The sequence below is a fragment of the Leptopilina boulardi genome, unplaced genomic scaffold (genome assembly GCF_019393585.1).
Source record: "Leptopilina boulardi isolate dan_hultmark-lab unplaced genomic scaffold, ZJU_Lbou_2.1 LbouV2_266, whole genome shotgun sequence".
In the NCBI taxonomy this organism is placed as follows: domain Eukaryota; kingdom Metazoa; phylum Arthropoda; class Insecta; order Hymenoptera; family Figitidae; genus Leptopilina; species Leptopilina boulardi.
Window position 1 is genome coordinate 2,529,378 of NW_026137825.1, and position 20,901 is coordinate 2,550,278.

Here is a 20,901-nt window from a genome sequence, read left to right on the forward strand (position 1 = left end):
TGAGTGTAGCTCAGCCTCCGCTGGACCAATCAAAAAGTCCGCCATACATTTTTTGTTCGAAACTTTTTCCCTAATTTATTGGTGGTATTCCCGAACGATTATCTCGCGAATTTAATTTTTCGAAAATTTTTCCAAAATATTTTTGAGTGTAGCTCAGCATCCGCTGGACCAATCAAAAAGTGCGCCATACATTTTTTGTTCAGAACTTTCTTCTAATCACTATGGCGGTATTCCCGAAAGATTATCTAGCGAATTTAATTTTTTGAAAATTTTTCCATCTTATTTGAGTGTAGCTCAGCATCCGCTGGACCAATCAAAAAGTGCGCCAAACATTTTTTTCGAGACTTTCTGCTCAATTTTTTGGCATTATTCCCGAGGCATTATCTCGCAAATTTAATTTTTCCAAATTTTTTCCAAATTTGTTTTCTAGTGTAGCTCAGCATCCGCTGGACCAATCAAAAAGTGCGCCATACGTTTTTTGTTCGAGACTTTTTGCTCAATTTTTTGGCAATATCCCCGTGGCATTATCTCGCGAATTCAATTTTTCCAAATTTTTTCCAAATTTGTTTTCTAGTGTAGCGCAGCATCCGCTGGACCAATCAAGAAGTGCGCCATACATTTTATTGTTCGCTACTTTTTGCTAAAGACCTTGGCGGTATTCCCGAACGATTATCTGGAAAATTTAATTTTTCAACAATTTTTCCAAAATGTTTTCTAGTGTAGCTCACCATCCGCTGGACCAATCAAAAAGTGCGCCATACATTTTTTGTTCAGAACTTTTTGACTATTTTTTTGGTGGTATTCCGGAACGATTATCTCGCAAATTTAATTTTTCTAAATTTTTTCCAAATTTGTTTTCTAATGTAGCTCAGCATCCGCTGGACCAATCAAAAAGTGCGCCATACATTTTTTTGTTCGCTACTTTTTGCTAAAGACTTTGGCGGTATTCCCGAACGATTGTCTGGAAAATTTAATTTTTCAACAATTTTTCCAAAATGTTTTCTAGTGTAGCTCAGCATCCGCTGAACCAATCAAAAAGTGCGCCATACGTTTTTTGTTCGAGACTTTTTGATCAATTTTTTGGCATTATTCCCGAGCTCTATATATATATATTGCGTATTGTATTTCGGCGCATCTAAATATTGCCTTTAATAATACTACGTATCGATATATTGCTCGTATTACTTCTGCGCAACTGTATATTGCGTGAAATCCTACTGTGCATTGATATGTTGCGCATGGTACTTCTGCGGAACTACATTTTGCGCAGAACACTACTGCGCATGTCCTTAATTATAATCATAATTAATAATAATAACAATAATAGTAGTAGTAATAATAATAATAATAATAATAGTAATCATAATAATAATAGTAATAATAATAACTTGTTTTAATTCAGTAGAATATAATTTTTTAAATCTCTGTTTTGAAAAAATAAAAAAAAGAAGAAAAAAGGATAAAAATTATGTTTACATGGTAAATTATTGACTCTGGAATGTATTATATTAAAAAAAAAAATTTCTGACCTTTTTACTTCTTCTTCTTCTTCTTCTTCTTCCTTTTCTTATTTCCTCTATATGTTGTTGGTGAAAAAAAGTTCGTGACGTGTGAAATTCGTGCATCCTGTTTGAAAATTTTTCAAGATGAGAGGATTCCCTTAAAATTTGACACACTTTTCCTTTTCTTAAGAAATACATATATAACCATTATCCTCAGCTCTTGCTCCCTCTCTTTTATAGTTTTTTAATTCTTTTCATGGGAAAAGTATATATATATATATATATAATACAATATATACTCTTCAGTATCCATTCAAAAAATCCTATTCTTTTTACGCACCAAATGCTTATAGTCTTTTACAAATAGAGATATTATATATCCATAGATTTTCAAAATTTAAATGCTTATAATAAATTATGAGAATTTTCAAGATTGGAATGTTAATGATTTCCTTTTTCTAGGGTTTTTTTTTTTTTTTTTTTTTTTTAATGAGTTCCTAAGGAATTGGTATTGTATATTACTTTTTTATGCTAATTGTGTTTGTGAAAACAAACTGATTTTGATTTTAAAAAAGGGTAAATGCACCAATTATTATTATTATTTATATTTTTTTATTATTTTATTATAATTATTACTAGCGATGTATTCCTCGCTTGATAACGCTCGCTCGGTTATAGTTGTACTTATTATTGTTTACTTATTGCAGTTTATGTATATTATATATATATAATTTATGTTTTAAATTAATATATTATTATAATATTGTATATAATTTATCTTAAGAGCATTTGAACCTTTGTGACGTCACAAATCATGGCGCATGACACGCAAACTTCTCAGGTATGTGAAAAGCACAATTTTGAATATTTTTTAAAAAAACCTTTTGGAAAATATTCAGAATAATACAGACTCTGTCTGTTATGTGCGGAAAATTCAAAATTTTGCGTTTAAAACGTTTTTTAAACAATGCCTACATATAAGCAATTCGTGTATTTTTCCTTACTTGTGACAATCAACTTAAACATTGTTTAAAAAACGTTTTATACGCAAAATTTTGAATTTTTCGCACATAACAGACATAGTCTATGTTTCTCTGAACATTTTCCAAAAGGTTTTTTTAAAAAATATTCAAAATTGTGCTTTTCACATACCTGAGAAGTTTGCGTGTCATGCGCCATGATTTGTGACGTCACGAAGGTTCAAATGCTCTTAATTTTGATCAGTATCATTGAAGGATGAAATGACAATTGTTAAATATTAAATGTTTTAATTTATTATAATTATAACAACAATATTAATTATATTATATTATATTTTTTTTATTTTATATTATATTATATTATATTGCTGTAAATTGCCCCACAAACACATGGAGATTTTGCAAATTTTTTAGAAAAATGTTGATAACAAATCGAAAAACCTTTTAAAATATCGGTTTTTATTTTTATTATCCAGAGTAAACCTTTATAAAGAGATTTTAAAGGTATATATCCAAAAATTCGTAAAAAAAATTGCATAAAATTGCAAAATAACCCTTTTTCGGGTTAAAAAATTGAAAAAAATTGTTTATAAGTAACTTTTTAAATATAGAGTAATTTTAAAGGTATATATCCAAAAATTCGTAAAAAAAATAGCATAAAATTGCAAAATAACCCTTCTTCGGGTTAAAATTGAAATAACATGTTAAAAAAAAAGTATGTAAGATTTTCTGAATGCATATGGCAAAGTATTTTGATTTATTTGAAAATAAGTGAAAAAATAGATTTTCCAAGGACGGTGTCGAGGTCACGGTGTCGGTGTCGCTCTTGGATATTTGTTAACTTAATATAATAGAATATTTTTTTATAAATGCGCCGTAATTAATGCACTTACCCTAATTATCGATAGTTTAATATGAAGCTAAAAACTCCCTAAAATATAACTCGTAAAATTTGTTTGTAAAAGTTCTTTTTTTTGAGCTTCCGTATATAATTTAACATTAATATTATTAATCTAATTTTACCCTCCGAATACAGAGAGGAAACCAATATCAAAAATTGCTGTATTTTATCATCAATTACCCATATTTTTTCACTAAGGAAGTTATTTGACAATGTATTAACGGAAAAATATAAGAAACAAAGGAAACATTAGCTAAATTAATATATATCAAAACATGAAAAAAAGGCTATAAAAATAATTTTCTAAAGAAGAATGAAGTTAGTTTCATATCGTGCGCCTTCGCATAAATAAACGGTTGAGATCAACTTATTTTTGTCAAAATGACTGAATACAAATCAAGATTTAAAAAAATTATTTTTATTACCCTATTATTACAAATATATCCATCAGTGAATTGTTTATTTAAAGAAATTATTCAACAAATAAGAGAAAATGAATTTAAAGCATATCAAACGATAATAATACATGATGATAATAAAAATAATTTAGATATACTAAATGAAATTGTACAAGCAACATTTGATACTAATCCAAGTCGAGTGATAAATCTTCATCAAAATCCAAAAAAACAATTATCAATTGCATCGAAAAGTTTTTATAAAACAACACTTCTAATAGGAATTTTTCAAGACAATTTAAAGACAATAGAAAATTTTTTTCAATTTCTAAAAATTTTATCCTTAAAATACACTTATCCAAGATGTTTAATGATAATCTCGATAAAGAAAAAGAATACAACACGTGAGGATATACTTCGATTAGCATGGTCAAGAAATTTTATTCATCTTACAATTCTTGATGTTGAAGAAATTAAAAATGAAATTTTTCAAGAGAGACAACAAAATTTAATAATTCATTATTTTAATAAATTTACACAAAATTATACAAAAGTGAATTTTAAAAAAAATTTTATAATTTTTCCACAAAAATTAAAAAATTTAAATGGTTTTAAAATGAAAGGTTACGCTTTGGTGAATAATTTATTTGAAAAGGAAAAAAAAGATCCCTGTATTATGAGATATAGAACTATTTCAAAAATTATGAATTTTAAACCATTGATAGTGATGCCTGCAATTTGTAATAAAACAGATAAAAATGATTTTGATTTTAATTGTTATTTAATTATGAGACAATGTATGGCGAATAATACTTGTAATTTGGGAATATTTGCACGTGTCTCATCGGGTATTGATTTTGGTAATACTGCTTTTTTCAATGGACTCGAAGTAAAAAGAACTCTACTACCGAAATTAAGAGAAAAAATCTATTTACTCGGTTATTGTATTTATACAATAATTGTGAGTTGTGTATTTGTGATTTTAATTTGGTTATTTCTTAAATTTTTGAAATTTGATAATAATTTTTGGAAATTTTTAAATATTTGGCAATTGCTAATTGGAATGTCAGTATCACAAGATGTAAAAAAATTATCCAATAGAATTATATTGATTGCAATTTGTTTTGGGGTTTTTTTATTTTCATCAACTTTACATACAATTTTAACGACTATTGAATTTCATACAGTTTATGAAGATTTGTATAAACCTCAAGTATGGGGTAAGGAATTGTTACTGAAAATGACGGATAAATCATTTGCAAGAGATTTGATTGGAGTAAAACGACCGCTGCTTTTGGAAAAAAGAACAATTAACTATACAACAGAGGACGATTGTTTAATGGATCTTTTTGATAGTAAAGCAGTTGCTTGTGTAGTGAATAGAGTAGATGCTCGTGAATTAATGTTAGCAGATTTAAGGGAAAATAGACTTTCAACTTTTACTATTTGTGAAGATGAAGAAATTGGACACAATATAATGGCAATTGATTTTGAAACTAATTCACCATTTGTTTTTGAATTTGAATGTTATTTGAGTCGATTTTTACAATCTGGACTCACTTATAAATGGCATAATGATGTTATTGTAAGAGGGAATAAGAAAAAATTAAAAAATCGATTTAAATTCAATGAGACTCAAAATTCAATTTCTATTTCAGCTTTTATAATTCTTGCCGTTGGACTTGGAATTGCAATTATTGTATTTATTGGCGAATTATTGTTTTCAAATTGGAAGAAAAGATAACCTAAACTATATATAATTTTTCACACGCTTCTCATTCAAAGAAAAGATTATTATTCTTACCCTAATAACACAAAAGATATCTTGGGATATATTGATAATATCCCGCAGATATCCTAGGGATGTCCTATATGGATATCAAAAGGATCTCTTAAGGATATCCAAAAAAATCGGCGGTTTGGATATCCTTTGGATATCCCATGGATATCTGAGGATATCGTCAAGATATCCCACAGATATCATCAGGATATCCCATAGATATCGTCAGGATATCCCATAGATATTTTCAGGATATTCTCAGTACATCTTCTGGATGTCAAGAAGATATTCTCAGGATACTGTTTTTAAAGTCATTTTTATTATATTATTATTCATTATATTAGCTTAACAATTTTAACCTTTAAAAATATATGTTGAGATATTAAATATCCTAAGAATATCCCACGGACATCCTGATAATATCCCATGGATATCCTGCGATATAATATCCAATAGATATTTTGTGGATGTCTTAGGGATATCCTTTGAATATTTTATAAATGTCCTCATGATGTCCCACAGATTGGCGGTTTGGATATCCTAGGGATATCCTGTGGATATCCTATAAATGTCCTCATGATGTCCCACAGATTGCCGGTTTGGATATCCTATAAATGTCCTCATGATGTCCCACAAATTGGCAGTTTGGATATCCCACGGACATCCTGAGGATATCCCATGGATATCCTGCGATATAATATCTAATAGATATTTTGTGGATGTCTTAGGGATATCCTTTGTATATCCTATAAATGTTCTCATGATGTCCCACAGATTGCCGGTTTGGATATCCTAGGGATATCCTGTGGATATCCTATAAATGTCCTCATGATGTCCCACAGATTGGCAGTTTGGATATCCCACGGACATCCTGAGGATATCCCATGGATATCCTGCGATATAATATCCAATAGATATTTTGTGGATGTCTTAGGGATATCCTTTGTATATCCTATAAATGTCTTCATGATGTCCCACAGATTGCCGGTTTGGATATCCTAGGGATATCCTGTGGATATCCTATAAATGTCCTCATGATGTCCCACAGATTGGCAGTTTGGATATCCCACGGACATCCTGAGGATATCCCATGAATATCCTGCGATATAATATCCAATAGATATTTTGTGGATGTCTTAGGGATATCCTTTGTATATCCTATAAATGTCCTCATGATGTCCCACAGATTGCCGGTTTGGATATCCTAGGGATATCCTGTGGATATCTTATAAATGTCCTCCTGATGTCCCACAGATTGGCAGTTTGGATATCCCACGGACATCCTGAGGATATCCCATGGATATCCTGCGATATAATATCCAATAGATATTTTGTGGATGTCTTAGGGATATCCTGTGGATATCCTATGGATGTCCTGTTGATGTCCCACAGATTGGCGGTTTGGATATCCTAGGGATATCCCAAGATATCCTGGGGACCATTCTAGGATATCGACAAATGATATGGATATCCTATGGATATCCTAGGGATATCCTTTTGTTATGAGGGTTTGACTCGTTTTCTTTCATTTAAAAAGAAAATTTTTTTTTTGGAAAAAAAAGTTCAGTTTCAAAGAAATTCTATATAACATTGATAATAATTATTAATTTGAAATAAATTATTTTATTTGAATCAGACAAAAAATTTCTTTGAAACGATGGCAATTTTTTTTTTTTAATCAAAGATATAATTTGCTTAGAACAAATAAATTTTCTTTTTATCAAAGAAAAAGTCAATGAAATTGATTTCTTTGAATTAAAGATATCTTTTTACCAGGTGCTGAAGAAAGGGATCAAGAAGCTCTATTTATATATAGGTTATGTTTATGATAGTTTTGAAGTGAAAATTACGGTCAATACTATCATAAACATAACCTATAATTTTTTTTGCTTCTTTAGACCATAAAGTACCTAAAAAAAAGAACAAATATATCAATTTTTTTCGTATCATAATTTTAATACTTTTTCATAAACTATATTATATATGTAATGTCAAATATAAAGTGTTTTGATTCTAAATAAAAATTTTCAAAAACAGATATACATTCTTTTTCTAAATAAGTCGTATATATATATATCTAAAAATAGAATAAAAATAATTATTAAATTCAATAAAATTTCATTATCGACCGAGTAATCGGTAATTCACTGTTTTGCGGGTATATTATACTTTTTTGAGGTTAGATTTCGTAAAAAGAACTTAATTTTTGAAACAAAATTGAAAAAAAAATACATTTTTTCCAGTTTTATTTTTCAAAAAAAAAAAAAATAAATAAATTTCAACTATGTTTGGTCAATTTTTTCTTTTGTTTTTTAAAAATTTTGGATAATTAGAGTGAGGAATTTTGGTTACTATAAATATAAGAGGAAAATTGCTTAATTTTTTTTTTTTTTTTTTTTTAACACAGAAATTCTGAGATCCGCATATTTCAGAACGCTTTTGCCTCTTACTTCTCATTTCGCTTTTAGTCCTTCTTCTACCTCCCCCTCATTCCCTTTGTCCAATGCGCCGAGTATATAACAATGGCCGCCCTCTAATTATCGAAAGACCGCGACACTTTAAGAGTTCCCAAGCCCATCTTGGGACTCCATTTCGTCGGTTGCTCTTTTCTTTTCTGAAACTCACTTCCTTTTACTACTATACATACATATATAGATATATATATATATATATATATATATATATATATATATATATATATATATATATATATATAGTATGTAAGTGTATAAAAATTTTTGATTTCTTAAAAAAATTGTCTATACTCAGAGAAAAGATTTCTTTGATTTAATTAAACGAATTTCATTGACTTTTGTTTTCTTTTATTTCAAAAAAAAAAAATTTCTTAGTTTCTTAATTTCTTTAATTCAAATAAATTTTCTTTGAATTAAAGAAATTTTTTGAATTAAATCAAAGAAACCATAGAAAAAAATTACACGTGTAATTTATACTTTGATATTTCTCGAATATTTTTCAAAAAATTACACACGTGTAATTTATACTCTAATATTTCTCGAATATTTTTTCAAAAAATTACACGTGTAATTTTTTTCTATTAGGGAACACTCTAACATTGATAGACAATTTATTTGAATTAAATAAAAAATTCCTTTAAAACGAAGATACACTGTTAAAAGAAGGTACTAAAAAAGTACCGATTTTAGGTATCAAAATAGAACCAAATAACAATTTAGTATACGTAAAGTTGGTATTAAATTAATACCTTTCGTTTTACAGTGTATAATTTCTTTTTAAATCAATAAAGATATTAACTTATATGAAAAAAAATACATTTTCTTTTGTACATGGAGAAAAATAGAAGAACGAATAAAGTAACTTTTACTATATATATACTTTTAAAACTAAAACTGGAACTGTCCGCAGTTTTTGTGTATTTCTGACAATTTTTAATTCAGAAATAGTAAAATTTACTATTTTCAGAATAATTTTTACTATTTCATGAGTAAATTTTACTATTTCTGGAGTAAAAATTTCCAGAAATGCGCAGAAACTACGGACAGTAATTCACTGCAAAAAGAAGTATCTTATTATAAGACAAATTGGAAGCAAGTTACCAAAAGTATCTTCCTATATCTATCTTATATCTTAAGAAACTAATGCATTTTAAGATGTTTTTGATAACTTAGAAACAAGTTGTAAAAAACATCTTAAAAAGGCGACCAAAACATCTTAAAATACACTAAAAAAAATTTTTCCGAAATCTTCAACTACCTTTGGGTATAGTTAACTGAAAAGAAGTTAAAACAATTACTTTCTTAGTTAGTTTAACAATGTTTATGTAGTTAATTTCATTATTTCTTAAGAAGTTAAAAATTAGTAGTACAATTAACTTAAAAATGTAATCAGAATTTAAAACTAACTACAAAATCTTATTATATCAACTACATTCTTAGTTATTTTAACTACTTTTTAGTAGTTATAATACAACTTTTAAAATTGAGTTGAGGATCTATTGTACTATACAGGGTAGTTAAAAAGTAGTCAAATCTACTACTTATTTTTTTGAGTGTATGATACTTCTTTTTGCAGTGTTTGGGTTTTACTTTTAAAGTATATATATATATAGTAAAAGTTACTTTATTCATTTTTCTTCGCCCTCACAACAAAAGGATATTCAGGATATCCTTGGGACGTCCTGGGGATATCGATTTGTTTTCGGCGGTTTGGATATCCCTGTGATATCTTAGAGATGTCCATGGATATCCAGAGGATATCTTAGGGATATCCGAATCGCCAAAAGCAAATGGATATCCCCAGGACGTCCCAGGGATATCCTGAATATCCTTGTGTTGTGAGGGCGTGTATCAAAGAAAAATTTTTCAAAAAAATTGATTTCTTTGAATCAAAGAAATCTTTTTTTTTTGGTGAAGTCTTTCCATATACTACACGCTAAAAAATTTATGAACAGTAACATAACAAAAGTACAATATTTATAGAATAAGGAAATCTATTTAATAGATTAATTATAACGTTTAACAATATCTAAAATATAGTCACTATTTTCATTTTCTTAAGGAAATTGAATATCTCCATGATAGTTAAAATAAATACTGTTTCAGAGATACTGTATTTATATTCTATTCATAATATATATTTAGTATAGTTATAATATCTCATAGAAAATTTTATTTTCTCTATTCTATAGCGAAAATGGATTATCGCTATAAGGCGATATTAACTATACTTATAACTATTCCAGAGATTATTTTCGCTAGTTTATAAAAAGTTTTTTTAGCGTGTATAATGATGAATAATTATAATTATTCTTACAAATTACAAATAATTTCACACTGCCTGCGACCTGGAAGGGTTAATAAAATAGATTTTTAAATAAATTTTCTTTTTTTTTGTCATTTAAATATAAATAAAATGTTGGGGAGCAAAAAAAAAAAAGAAAAAAAAAATTGAAAATTGTTACAAATTCAAGTCTTATTGAGACATTGAACGTCACCGGAGGTCGTTATATTATTCTTCCTCGTCAATTTTTATCGTTATTGTTCTGTGGCGGTATTACTCTTGACCGCGCGCAATCAAGTTCCAAATGTCCAATTTAACGATCCATAAATCGAAGCTTCTTTTTTCTTTTACAAACCGTTATATATATATATATATAGGAATTTCTTACTCCATGTTATACATTTATACGTGCGCTCTCTATAATATATATATATACAAAAAAAAGTCATTAAATTGTTTGATGCCACATATTTCCCACTTGGAAAGATTCCCCGGAAAGTGCCCCCTGGAGGTTCTATGAGAATTCCACCGGAACTTCCAACGTAATTCCGTCGGAATTCCATCGGAGTTCCAAAGAATTTCCGATGAGATTCCGACGGAATTCCGATAAATTTTTTTTCAAAATTTTTAGAGTCCTAATTCGGTCGGAATTCTGTCGGAATCTCATTGGAAATTCTTTGGAACTCCGCGGGAATTCCGACGGAATTCCGATCAATTTTTTTTCAAAATTGTTAAGAGTTCTAATTCCGTCGGAATTCCGTGAAAATCCCATCGGAAATTCTTTGGAACTCCGAAGGAATTCCGATCAATTTTTTTTCAAAATTGTTAGAGTCCTAATTCCGTCGGAATCCCATCGGAAATTCTTTGGAACTCCGACGGAATTACGTTGTTGGAAGTTCCGGCGGAATTCTGATAGAACTGCCAGGGGGCACTTTCCGGGGAATCTTATTTCCAAGTGGGTTTGGAAATTTGTTTGAATTACAAAAAAGGTTTTCTTTGATTTTACCAAAAAAAATCAATTTAAGAAGTGTTTTGAATTAAAGAAATTTTTATTTTGCTATATTTTTAATAAGAAGTAAAAATTTTTTTAAATTAAATAAATATTTTTTTTAAATCAAAAAAATATTTCTTTCAAAGTTAGAATATATAATATATAATTTTGAAATAAAATAAGTAAATTTTATTATTTAAAGAAATTCGTGTATTAAAATAAAAAATTTATTTCTTTGATTCAAATAAAAAAAAAATTTTTTAATGAAAAAAGTATTTCTTTGTTAAAAAAAATAGTTAAAGTTAAAAAAAAAATTTTAAAGTTAAAAAAAATAGAAGTAAAAGAAATAATTTATTTCTTTAAAATACAAAGAAATTTTTGCTTTAACCCCCATGACAATGCATGCAAATTTTTTTTTTTTATTGCAGAAATTTTTTTAAGAAAATTTCTTTGAAACAAAGAATCGCTTTTTTCTGTATGGCATTTTAATAAAATTATTAAATTAATAAGAAAAATTAAATAAAATTTAACAATCAGTAAAATATATAAATATTTATTTTTAAAAATATATGTTTTAAAAATATACACTACTTGATGGTATAGGAGGAAGCAAAATTAATTATATATACTACTTGAAATTCAATATCATGGATGGCGCCACTATTTGGGTTACTGTGGTCGATAAAGAAGAAATCATTAATTGAAAGGTAGTTTTCTGCTTTATAGAGTATATATATATATATATTTAAATAGAAAAAATTATAATTTTTATAAACATTTGTATTTTCTAAAATAAATAATATTTAGTAAATTAAATTATTTAATTTACTAACATCAACATCCTATTACCTAAGGACGAATAAAATCTGGATTTTTGGATAAAATTTTTGGCGGAACTTTTAAATTTGAAAATTATTTTTTTATTTCTACATATATTAGTCTTTATTTACATACAGATTTTTGTTAAATCTGCAAAATGTATAAATATAACAATTTTATGCACTTTCAAAATATTTTTTATTTATTTATTTTTGTTAACGTCTTATTGTAACATATTATTTTATTATTATTATTATTATTATTATTATTATTATTATTATTATTATATTATTTGTTATTAATTATTAATTATTATTATTTATTATTAATCATTATGATTTCTTAGTATTATAATTTTTTAAGTAATTTTACTCATTTGTATTTTATATTATACTAGGAACTGGCACAACTGGCACAATTGGTACAACTTGCACAACTGGAACAACTGGTACATATACTGGACTGTATACAATATCCTCACTGTTATCAAAATAGAAAATAAAAATTAAATTGACAAATTAATAATATGTATATTATATTAATTATTTTGAACTTAACAATTTTTGAATAACTTATTATTAGTACCTATATATATATATATATTATACACAAATTTAAAAAATTAATAAAATTTTAGGAAAATAAAATTAATTTCCGAAATTAAGTATTTCTCGTATAGTATATAATATTAAAATAAAAATTATATTATCTAAGTAATATTAATAAGTACCCTACTTATAAAATTATAATTTTTTTTTTTATAAAATTTGACTTGTCCATAAATAAAAAACAGAATAATTTTAATAATTGTAATAATAAAAAAATATTACGTACCTGAAATCAGAATCAGATTCAGATTCAGAATGCGTATGACAATTGCATAAAGAATGACAATTGCATGAAGAATGGCAATTGCATAAAGAATGGCAATCACATGGGTTGCAATCATGCACCACCTTAACGACTTCCAATTCTAAAGTCCCAAAAAAAAAATAAATAAAATATATATATGTAAAATAATTTTTTTTTTTATTATTATTTATTAACCCTTTCGTGCCCATGGGACATATATGTCCCACCTACAAAAACCTCCAGAACTCTAAACAGATTAAATATTTTTTATTCAAACTTGGTGCATTTTTTTCAGGAAGGATAGAGCTTTCAAAAAATGGAACTCACATTTTGTTTAAAAATTTATATTGTTCAGAAAAAAATATAAATAATTATGAAAAATGACGAATTTTTAAAACATTTTAGATTCGCTTGAAACTGGTTACTCGGGGGTTTTTGGGGTCGCTGAATACGAATCCGGTGTTAGTTTTTGAAAATTCAAAATGGCGGATCCAATATGGCGGACGAAAAAATTAAAATTGTTCGGATTTGCTTGAAAATGGTCACTCGGGGGTTTTCGGGGTCGCTGATTACGAATCCGATACTAGTTTTTCAAAATTCAAAATGGCGGATCCAATATGGCGGACGAAAAAATCAAAATTGTTCGGATTCGCTTGAAAATGGTCACTCGGGGGTTTTCAGGGTCGCTGATTACGAATCCGATATTAGTTTCTCAAAATTCGAAATGGCGGATCCAATATGGCGGACGAAAAATCAAAATTGTTCGGATTCGTTTGAAAATGGTCATTGGGGGGTTTTCGGGGTCGCTGATTACGAATTTGGTATTAGTTTTCAAAAATTGAGTCTTAAATCCAATGTTGCAGATCAATTTTTAATAATCGTTAACAATCGATTGAAACTAATTTAAATTAAACAAATTAAAATAAGTTAAAAGTATAACAGCAATAGAAGTTTATTTTTTTATGTCTGTAACGGCCTTCGACACCACCCTTGAGGTTCCGCAAGAAGTGCGTTGGATTTTTTTTGTTAATAACTTTTAAAAATACGTCCATCACATTGCATCCGTCATTTTGAAAAACTAATATCGGATTCGTAATCAGCGACCCCGAAAACCCCCGAGTAACCATTTTCATACGAATCCAAACAATTTTGATTTTTCATCCGCCATATTGGATCCGCCATTTTGAATTTTGAGAAACTAATACCAAATTCGTAATCAGCGACCCCGAAAACCCCCCAGTGACCATTTTCAAGCGAATCCGAACAATTTTAATTTTTTCGTCCGCCATATTGGATCCGCCATTTTGAATTTTGAGAAACTAATATCGGATTCGTAATCAGCGACCCCGAAAACCCCCGAGTGACCATTTTTAAGCGAATCCGAACAATTTTGATATTTCGTCCGCCATATTGGATCCGCCATTTTGAATTTTGAGAAACTAATATCGGATTCGTAATCAGCGACCCCGAAAACCCGCGTGTAACCATTTTCAAGCGAATCCAAACAATTTTGATTTTTCGTCCGCCATATTGGATCCGCCATTTTGAATTTTCAAAAACTATAATCGGATTCGTAATCAGCGACCCCGAAAACCCCCGAGTGACAATTTTCAAGCGAATCCGATCAATTTTTATTTTTTCGTCCGCCATATTGAATCTGCCATTTTGAATTTTCAAAAACTAACACCAGATTCGTAATCAGCGACCCCAAAAACTATAGGAACCACTTTAGTTTCGTTTTTTTATATGCTCCGTTTTGCCTGGGCACGAAGGGGTTAAATTATTTATTTTATATTTCATTATTTTATTAGTTCGTAAGAAAAATATATCTGGGGTCCTGAATTAATTAAAAAAAAAAATTTAATCCAAAATTAATATAAATAAATAAATATAAAAAATATATCTAAATATATAAATAAATAAATACCTGAACAACAAATTTCTCTTTTTTCTCTCTGTACATTTTTTGAATTCTGAAAAGAAGTGTTTAATAATTAAAAAATAGCAGATATTTTTTATTCTACATTATTATATTTGACAAAAAAAAAAAAAAAAAAAAAAATTATACTAATTATGTAAAAAATAATAATAATGATTCAATTTTTCTTAGACAGACGATTTGATTGCAAATTATTGCACAAAATACACCTAAAAGTGTTTGAAAACAATTGATAACCGATAAAAATATCATTTTTATCGTTTTTTGCAATTTAAAAAGCTTTAAACTGCCCAAATTGTCAATTTTGACCCCATATCCTTCATCAGCTATTACTTATTTTTATTAATATATATAATTATAATAGAAAAACGTGAATTTTTATAAATTAATAAAATAAAAATTCACTGAACTTACATTATGATATTGTTCTTCAAGAGGAAATCCTCGAAGATTTGAAAAAGTTAAAAAGAGAAGAAACACAACGAATAACATGATTTTTTTGATTTTTAAAAAATTGAAAAATAAAAATTTAGAAATTTACTTTAATAACTTCAAATTTAAATGATCTGTAAAAACTATTTTTTCATTTCATACATTTGCTTTTATACTTTTTAAACCAAAAGTAATCTTTAAGATAAACGTGATTTTTTACAGAAATTACTTTATTATAAATTAAAAAAAGGTAAAAAAAAATTGTACATATATTTAAAAAAAAAAAAAAATATTTACATAATTGACACATTATTCATGTTTATAAAATAAAATTTCTTAATAATGTTAAACAAATATAATCAATGACACGAAATAATTGATAACACGCATTAATTGCACTTAATCAATTCTCAAAAATTTCTTTTATTATACTTTTATTAATTTAATTCTTTGTGTGTGACAATTTTTAAACGAAAAATTAATTTTTTAATTATTTAAATGTAAACACTTTAAGTTAAACAGAATAAAAATTTGCTGAATAAAGATTAATTTATCTAGAAAAAAATGCATACTTTTTTTTTTAATAAGAAAAAAAAATGAAAAGAAAACGCAAATTAATATTAAAAAACAATTTTTTGTTTTTTTTTTCTGCGAGGTCAGAATAAATTGATTAATATTATTTTTTTTCCTAAAAATATTTATTCTTTCAAATAAATGAAAATTTATAAATATATATATATTATACAATATTTAAAATTCAAAATTATATAAAATATTAATATAATGTGATTTTTTTTTGTTTGCTTATTTATTTTTTATAAAAAAAAAAAAAAATTACAACATAGGCATTATGCCAATTGCTTTGCCATCACCTTCATCATTAAGTGTTAATCCCATTTCTTTGAGTGCTGCACTATCAACAACGCCAATTTTTGTACATTCTTGAATTAAATTTTGATTTGCTATATTTTTGTTGCATAAATTTTTTATTGCCAAAATTATCCATTGAATGATTACTAATGAAATATTCATGTTAAGGAAATTCTTTTTGATTTTCATAAATATATATTGAAATAATTCAAAACTAAAAAGAAAAATAAAAATATTAAGAATGTTCTTCAGTCATTTTTTTTTTCTTTTTTAAATCGCGATATTAAATTTTTTTTTTCTATTTTCAAAGAATTTTCCTTTTGTGTATAAAATACGAAAAATAATAATAATAATAATAATTTTCATTTTTTGTATGCCCGTTCATATGTATATAAATAAATAAAATAAATAATATTTACTAATAAATATGATTTTTATCAAAATAAAAATTAATATTTTTTAACGGAAAATATGTATTAAAAAAAAGTTTTTTTTAAGGATACAAGGATTTCTTGCGTCTATGTTGCAACAATCTAAAAGTAATGGAATTCCTTCCTCTTCTCTTACCTAAAAAAACAAAATTAATTAATTGTTTTATTTTAAATTCGATGTCCTTTTTGTGATAAATATTTTTTTTTTTTAAATAATTTTATTACTAAAGGACGTATTATTTAATAAAAATATAAGAAATCTAAAAACTAATTTTAAAGAATTAAAATTCTGAAAAATAAAATAATATTTAAAAAAAAAACAAACAACATTCAAATTAAAAAACATACCAAATTTTGATTATTTTCATTTTCAAAAACCAAATTTCCAATTAATCGTACAAGTCCAGCTTTAAATCCATAAGCAGGATGTGTTTGAAAATTTTGATTTTCACTTTTATCTGAATTTTCATTTTTCAAATCGCTCGTTCCCTGATTATTTGTAATTGCAATTTCACTTAATTTTTGTAGAGGTGTAAAAAAATTATTCGATTCCCTTCCCACCATATGAATTGATTTTAGTAAATCTATAAATGAAAAATTGCAATTTTCAAAATTTTGAAAAACAAATTCAAAACAAAAATAGTTTTAAGAAAAAAAAAAAAATTATAAAAAAAATCAGAAAACGAATAAAAAATAATATTAATAATTGTGAATAAAAAAAAAAAAGAAAGCAAATACTAACAAAGAGCATTTATCAAAAGACTTTTGTCCTCTCGTAAAAAAATTGAATAATTTGAATTTGTTTTCGATGATAAAATTCCCAATATATTTAGAAGAATCATCACTTCCATTGGTTGCATTCCATCTAAATATGTATCGACAGTTTTAAGAATTAAATCACTTTTTCTTTTAAATTTTCCAGCAATTAATTTTGTCATATCAATGGAAATATTTTTATAAATTTCATTTAATAAATTCTCATTTATTATTTCCAATATAAATAATCTATCGTCAATTAATAAATTATCATAAATATTTTCTAAAAATTTGCCATTCTCAATAAAATAATTCAACATATATTGTGCAACATTAATTTCCAATTTTGTGGCGTTTATTAAATTTTTCATTAATTCATTTTTTTTAATATCAGAAATATAATTTTCTTCTTTATACATGACTGTATTGTAAATAAAATAACAAGCTGCTTTTGCTAGCGGCATATGTTCGTGACCAATCAGAAACCTTCAAAAAAAAAATTAGTATTATTATTATTATTATTAGATACTTTCAATTAATTATTTTTAATATAATAATTACAAATTTTTTAAATATAATTACATATTTATTGAAAATAAGTATTTATTTATTATAAATACTTATTATAAATAAATACGTAATTATATTGAAATTTTTTTTTTAATTATTATATTAAATATAAATAATTACAAAAATTATATTTTTTAATTATAATAAAAAAAAAATTCTACTTACAAAATTACATTTTTCAATTCTTCACTATCAAGATAAATTGGCGCTTCATTTAAATCGGGTGAATATTTATTTTTACATGCCGATGAAACAAAATTTGAAAGAAATTGCATACATTGCGTGAGAATATCTAATTCTTCATTTGTAAATTTTTTATCCTCTTTGGCAATTAATTGAAAAATTCTATCGACTGTCCATTTAATAATACCATCGTATGGAAAATGTGTTTCGAATGGATATGTTTTATCAATTTTCTCCAAATGCAAATCATCAGATAATAAATCATAGATTTCTGTATGATATTTAGAAATTTTTGTGTCTTCTATTAAATTATAGCTTTTGTATTTAAAATTTTCTAAACAACAATTTGTGAGACATTTCAAGAGGAGAATTTCCGTTTTTCTTGATAATTCAAAATTCAATGAATTTATCAATAATTTTGCTATTTTTCCCACTAATTTAATGTCGCTATTTTGTAAAAATAAATGCAATTAATAATTTTTTATTTATAATAATATTGTTTATTATAAATAATTATAATAATATAATAATTAAAATAATTTTAAATAATTTATTTTTTATTTTAAATAAATGTTTTTAAATATTTATTATAGGTATTTATTTATTTTATTTTAAATTTATAAAATAAATTTTATTTATTTATTATATTAAATATTTATTTTTTTATTTTAAATAAATAAATATATATATCTTTATTTACTCTCCCAGCAATTTAAATAAATAAATATGTTTATTATAAATAATTATAATAATATAATAATTAAAATAATTTTAAATAATTATTTATTAATAATTGTATATTTAGAATAAAAATAATAATTGGAATAACAATAGTAAAAATAATAATAATTAAAATTTTAACAATATTACAATGAGAAAAAAAATTTATTTGATTCAAATAATCGGTTACTTAAAAAATATTATCAAATAAATATTATACTTGAACCAAATAATTTTTATTTGAATTAAATTGTATTTGGAACAATAATATTTCTGTATTTGAAACAAATACTATTTAATTGACTCAAATAAAAATTATTTCGTTCAAATAAATATTTATTTCATTATATAATAAAGTAACTGAATATTTGAATAAAATAAATTTTTGTTTTTTTCAATGTAATATTAACGATTTTATTATTATAATTTTATTATAGAAATTATTATTAATAAATTATTTTAATATTGAAAATAATGTTATTACAAAATTGTTATTATTAAATTTTATTTTTAATAATGAAAATAATTTTATTAGAAAATTATTATTATTAAATATTTTTTTTTAATAATGAAAATAATTTTATTAAAAAATTATTACCTATTATTGAATATTTTTTTTTAATAAAGAAAATAATTTTATTGCAAAATTATTATTATTAAATATTTTTTTTTAATAATAAAAATAATTTTATTACAAAATTATTATTTTAAAATTTTTTTTTTAATACAATTAATAATAAAAATCATTTTATTAATAAAATTATTATTATTATTTTATGTAGCTGGTTTATAAAATAAAAATAATTAATAAAAAATTTTTTTAATAATTAACAATTAACATGATTAATAATTGTTAATCTTGCCTCAATGTTGGCATTAAATAAATAATAATAATAAATAGTAATAATAATAATAATAATAATAATATAAATAATATATTAAAATAAATATTATTTAAATTAAAAACATTTTTCCCTCTCTTTTTTTAAAAAAAATTTTCCGTTAATTTAAAATAAAAATACATTAAAAATAATTAATACGCTAAAGGGTGTAAATTATTTTTTCTTGTATTTAAAATCTAAAATTATTATATATTATTAAAATTAAAAAAAAAAAAATATTTTTGTCCATTTTAGAAATTTTGTTTTTTGTAAAAATTGCATTTTTTTTTAAATCCATACGATTGATTGTTCAAAATCATGAAAAAAGGTTATAAAAAAATCGTCGATAAAAAATAATCAAAATTGTGAGAGAAGTTTAAATTTTTAATTATTCGAGAATTTTTACTCTTATTTAAAAAAATATTAACAAATAATTGTTTTTTTTTTTTTTAATTTTTCATAATATTATAGTTTTAAATATACTAAATATATATTGTCGGGGAAAAAAAAAATTGACAACCATAAACAAAATTAATTTCGATTGATTAAAATTTCACTGGTCTCCTTATCCCCTCCCCCACCCCCCACTTATATAATATTGAATTTTTTATTAAAATTGTTTATAATTACATATTTTTGTTTAGATGAAAATATTTTGGCATTAAAAATTCTGGCAATGTACTCCAATCATTTGTTTTTTCACACAAACATAACCTCAAATAAACATCTCTCATTGAAATTGACATATTTACTGCGTGACTTATTTACATTTACATATATCAAAAATTAATATAAATTATCGTTAATTATTCTTTTATGGACATTTAATTTAATAATTAACAGTTTTCTTTATTATATTTTATTAATTGTTGATAGCAAATAAAGAAGCAAATATAAAATTTTATTTTCACTTTTAGAACAATTGGTAAACCTGGTATTATTTTTTTTTCGTACGTTGGTAGCACTTGACGCATATATGAAAGCCGGGTATTTGATAATAAAAGAGAAATTTTTAATATTTGTAATTGTAATATATTTTTTTTTTGCAAAAATTTAATTGTTTATTAATATTGTCCGAATTTATCAAGATGTATTTTTTTAATTTTAAAAATTGACACTAAAATGTATTAAAAGTATT

General features: G+C 24.7%; 2 protein-coding genes across 2 annotated transcripts; both read right to left on the reverse strand.

Moving 5' to 3' along the window:
* Positions 1-12,330: 12,330 nt before the first annotated feature.
* On the reverse strand, positions 12,331-15,559 carry LOC127281299 (uncharacterized). Its single transcript, XM_051304948.1, has 4 exons — positions 15,335-15,559; positions 14,909-14,954; positions 12,964-13,102; positions 12,331-12,609 (listed from the first exon to the last, which is right to left on the reverse strand). The coding sequence occupies exons 1-4, from the start codon at positions 15,410-15,412 to the stop codon at positions 12,513-12,515; spliced, it is 360 nt and encodes a 119-aa protein (XP_051160905.1). The 5' UTR covers positions 15,413-15,559; the 3' UTR covers positions 12,331-12,512.
* A 469-nt stretch (positions 15,560-16,028) lies between these two features.
* Positions 16,029-20,695, reverse strand: LOC127281293 (ataxin-10). The gene is made up of 6 exons (XM_051304940.1): positions 20,394-20,695; positions 18,145-18,609; positions 17,396-17,895; positions 17,002-17,237; positions 16,726-16,789; positions 16,029-16,368 (listed from the first exon to the last, which is right to left on the reverse strand). Exons 1-6 carry the CDS (start codon positions 20,507-20,509, stop codon positions 16,187-16,189), a joined length of 1,563 nt encoding a protein of 520 aa, XP_051160897.1. The 5' UTR covers positions 20,510-20,695; the 3' UTR covers positions 16,029-16,186.
* Between the last annotated feature and the right edge of the window lie 206 nt (positions 20,696-20,901).

Bases quoted from the DNA above. Each gene is read 5' to 3' on its own strand.
- LOC127281299 (XM_051304948.1), bottom strand. From the start codon at position 15,412: ATGTTATTCGTTGTGTTTCTTCTCTTTTTAACTTTTTCAAATCTTCGA. The intron at 14,955-15,334 runs GTAAGTTCAGTG...ACTTCTTTTCAG, and splicing joins TTGAAGAACAATATCATAAT to AATTCAAAAAATGTACAGAG. The intron at 12,610-12,963 runs GTACGTAATATT...TTTTGATAACAG, and splicing joins GAATCTGATTCTGATTTCAG to TGAGGATATTGTATACAGTC.
- LOC127281293 (XM_051304940.1), bottom strand. From the start codon at position 20,509: ATGTCAATTTCAATGAGAGATGTTTATTTGAGGTTATGTTTGTGTGAA. The intron at 17,896-18,144 runs GTAAGTAGAATT...TTTTTTTTGAAG, and splicing joins GAATTGAAAAATGTAATTTT to GTTTCTGATTGGTCACGAAC. The intron at 17,238-17,395 runs GTTAGTATTTGC...TTTCATTTATAG, and splicing joins TCTTTTGATAAATGCTCTTT to ATTTACTAAAATCAATTCAT.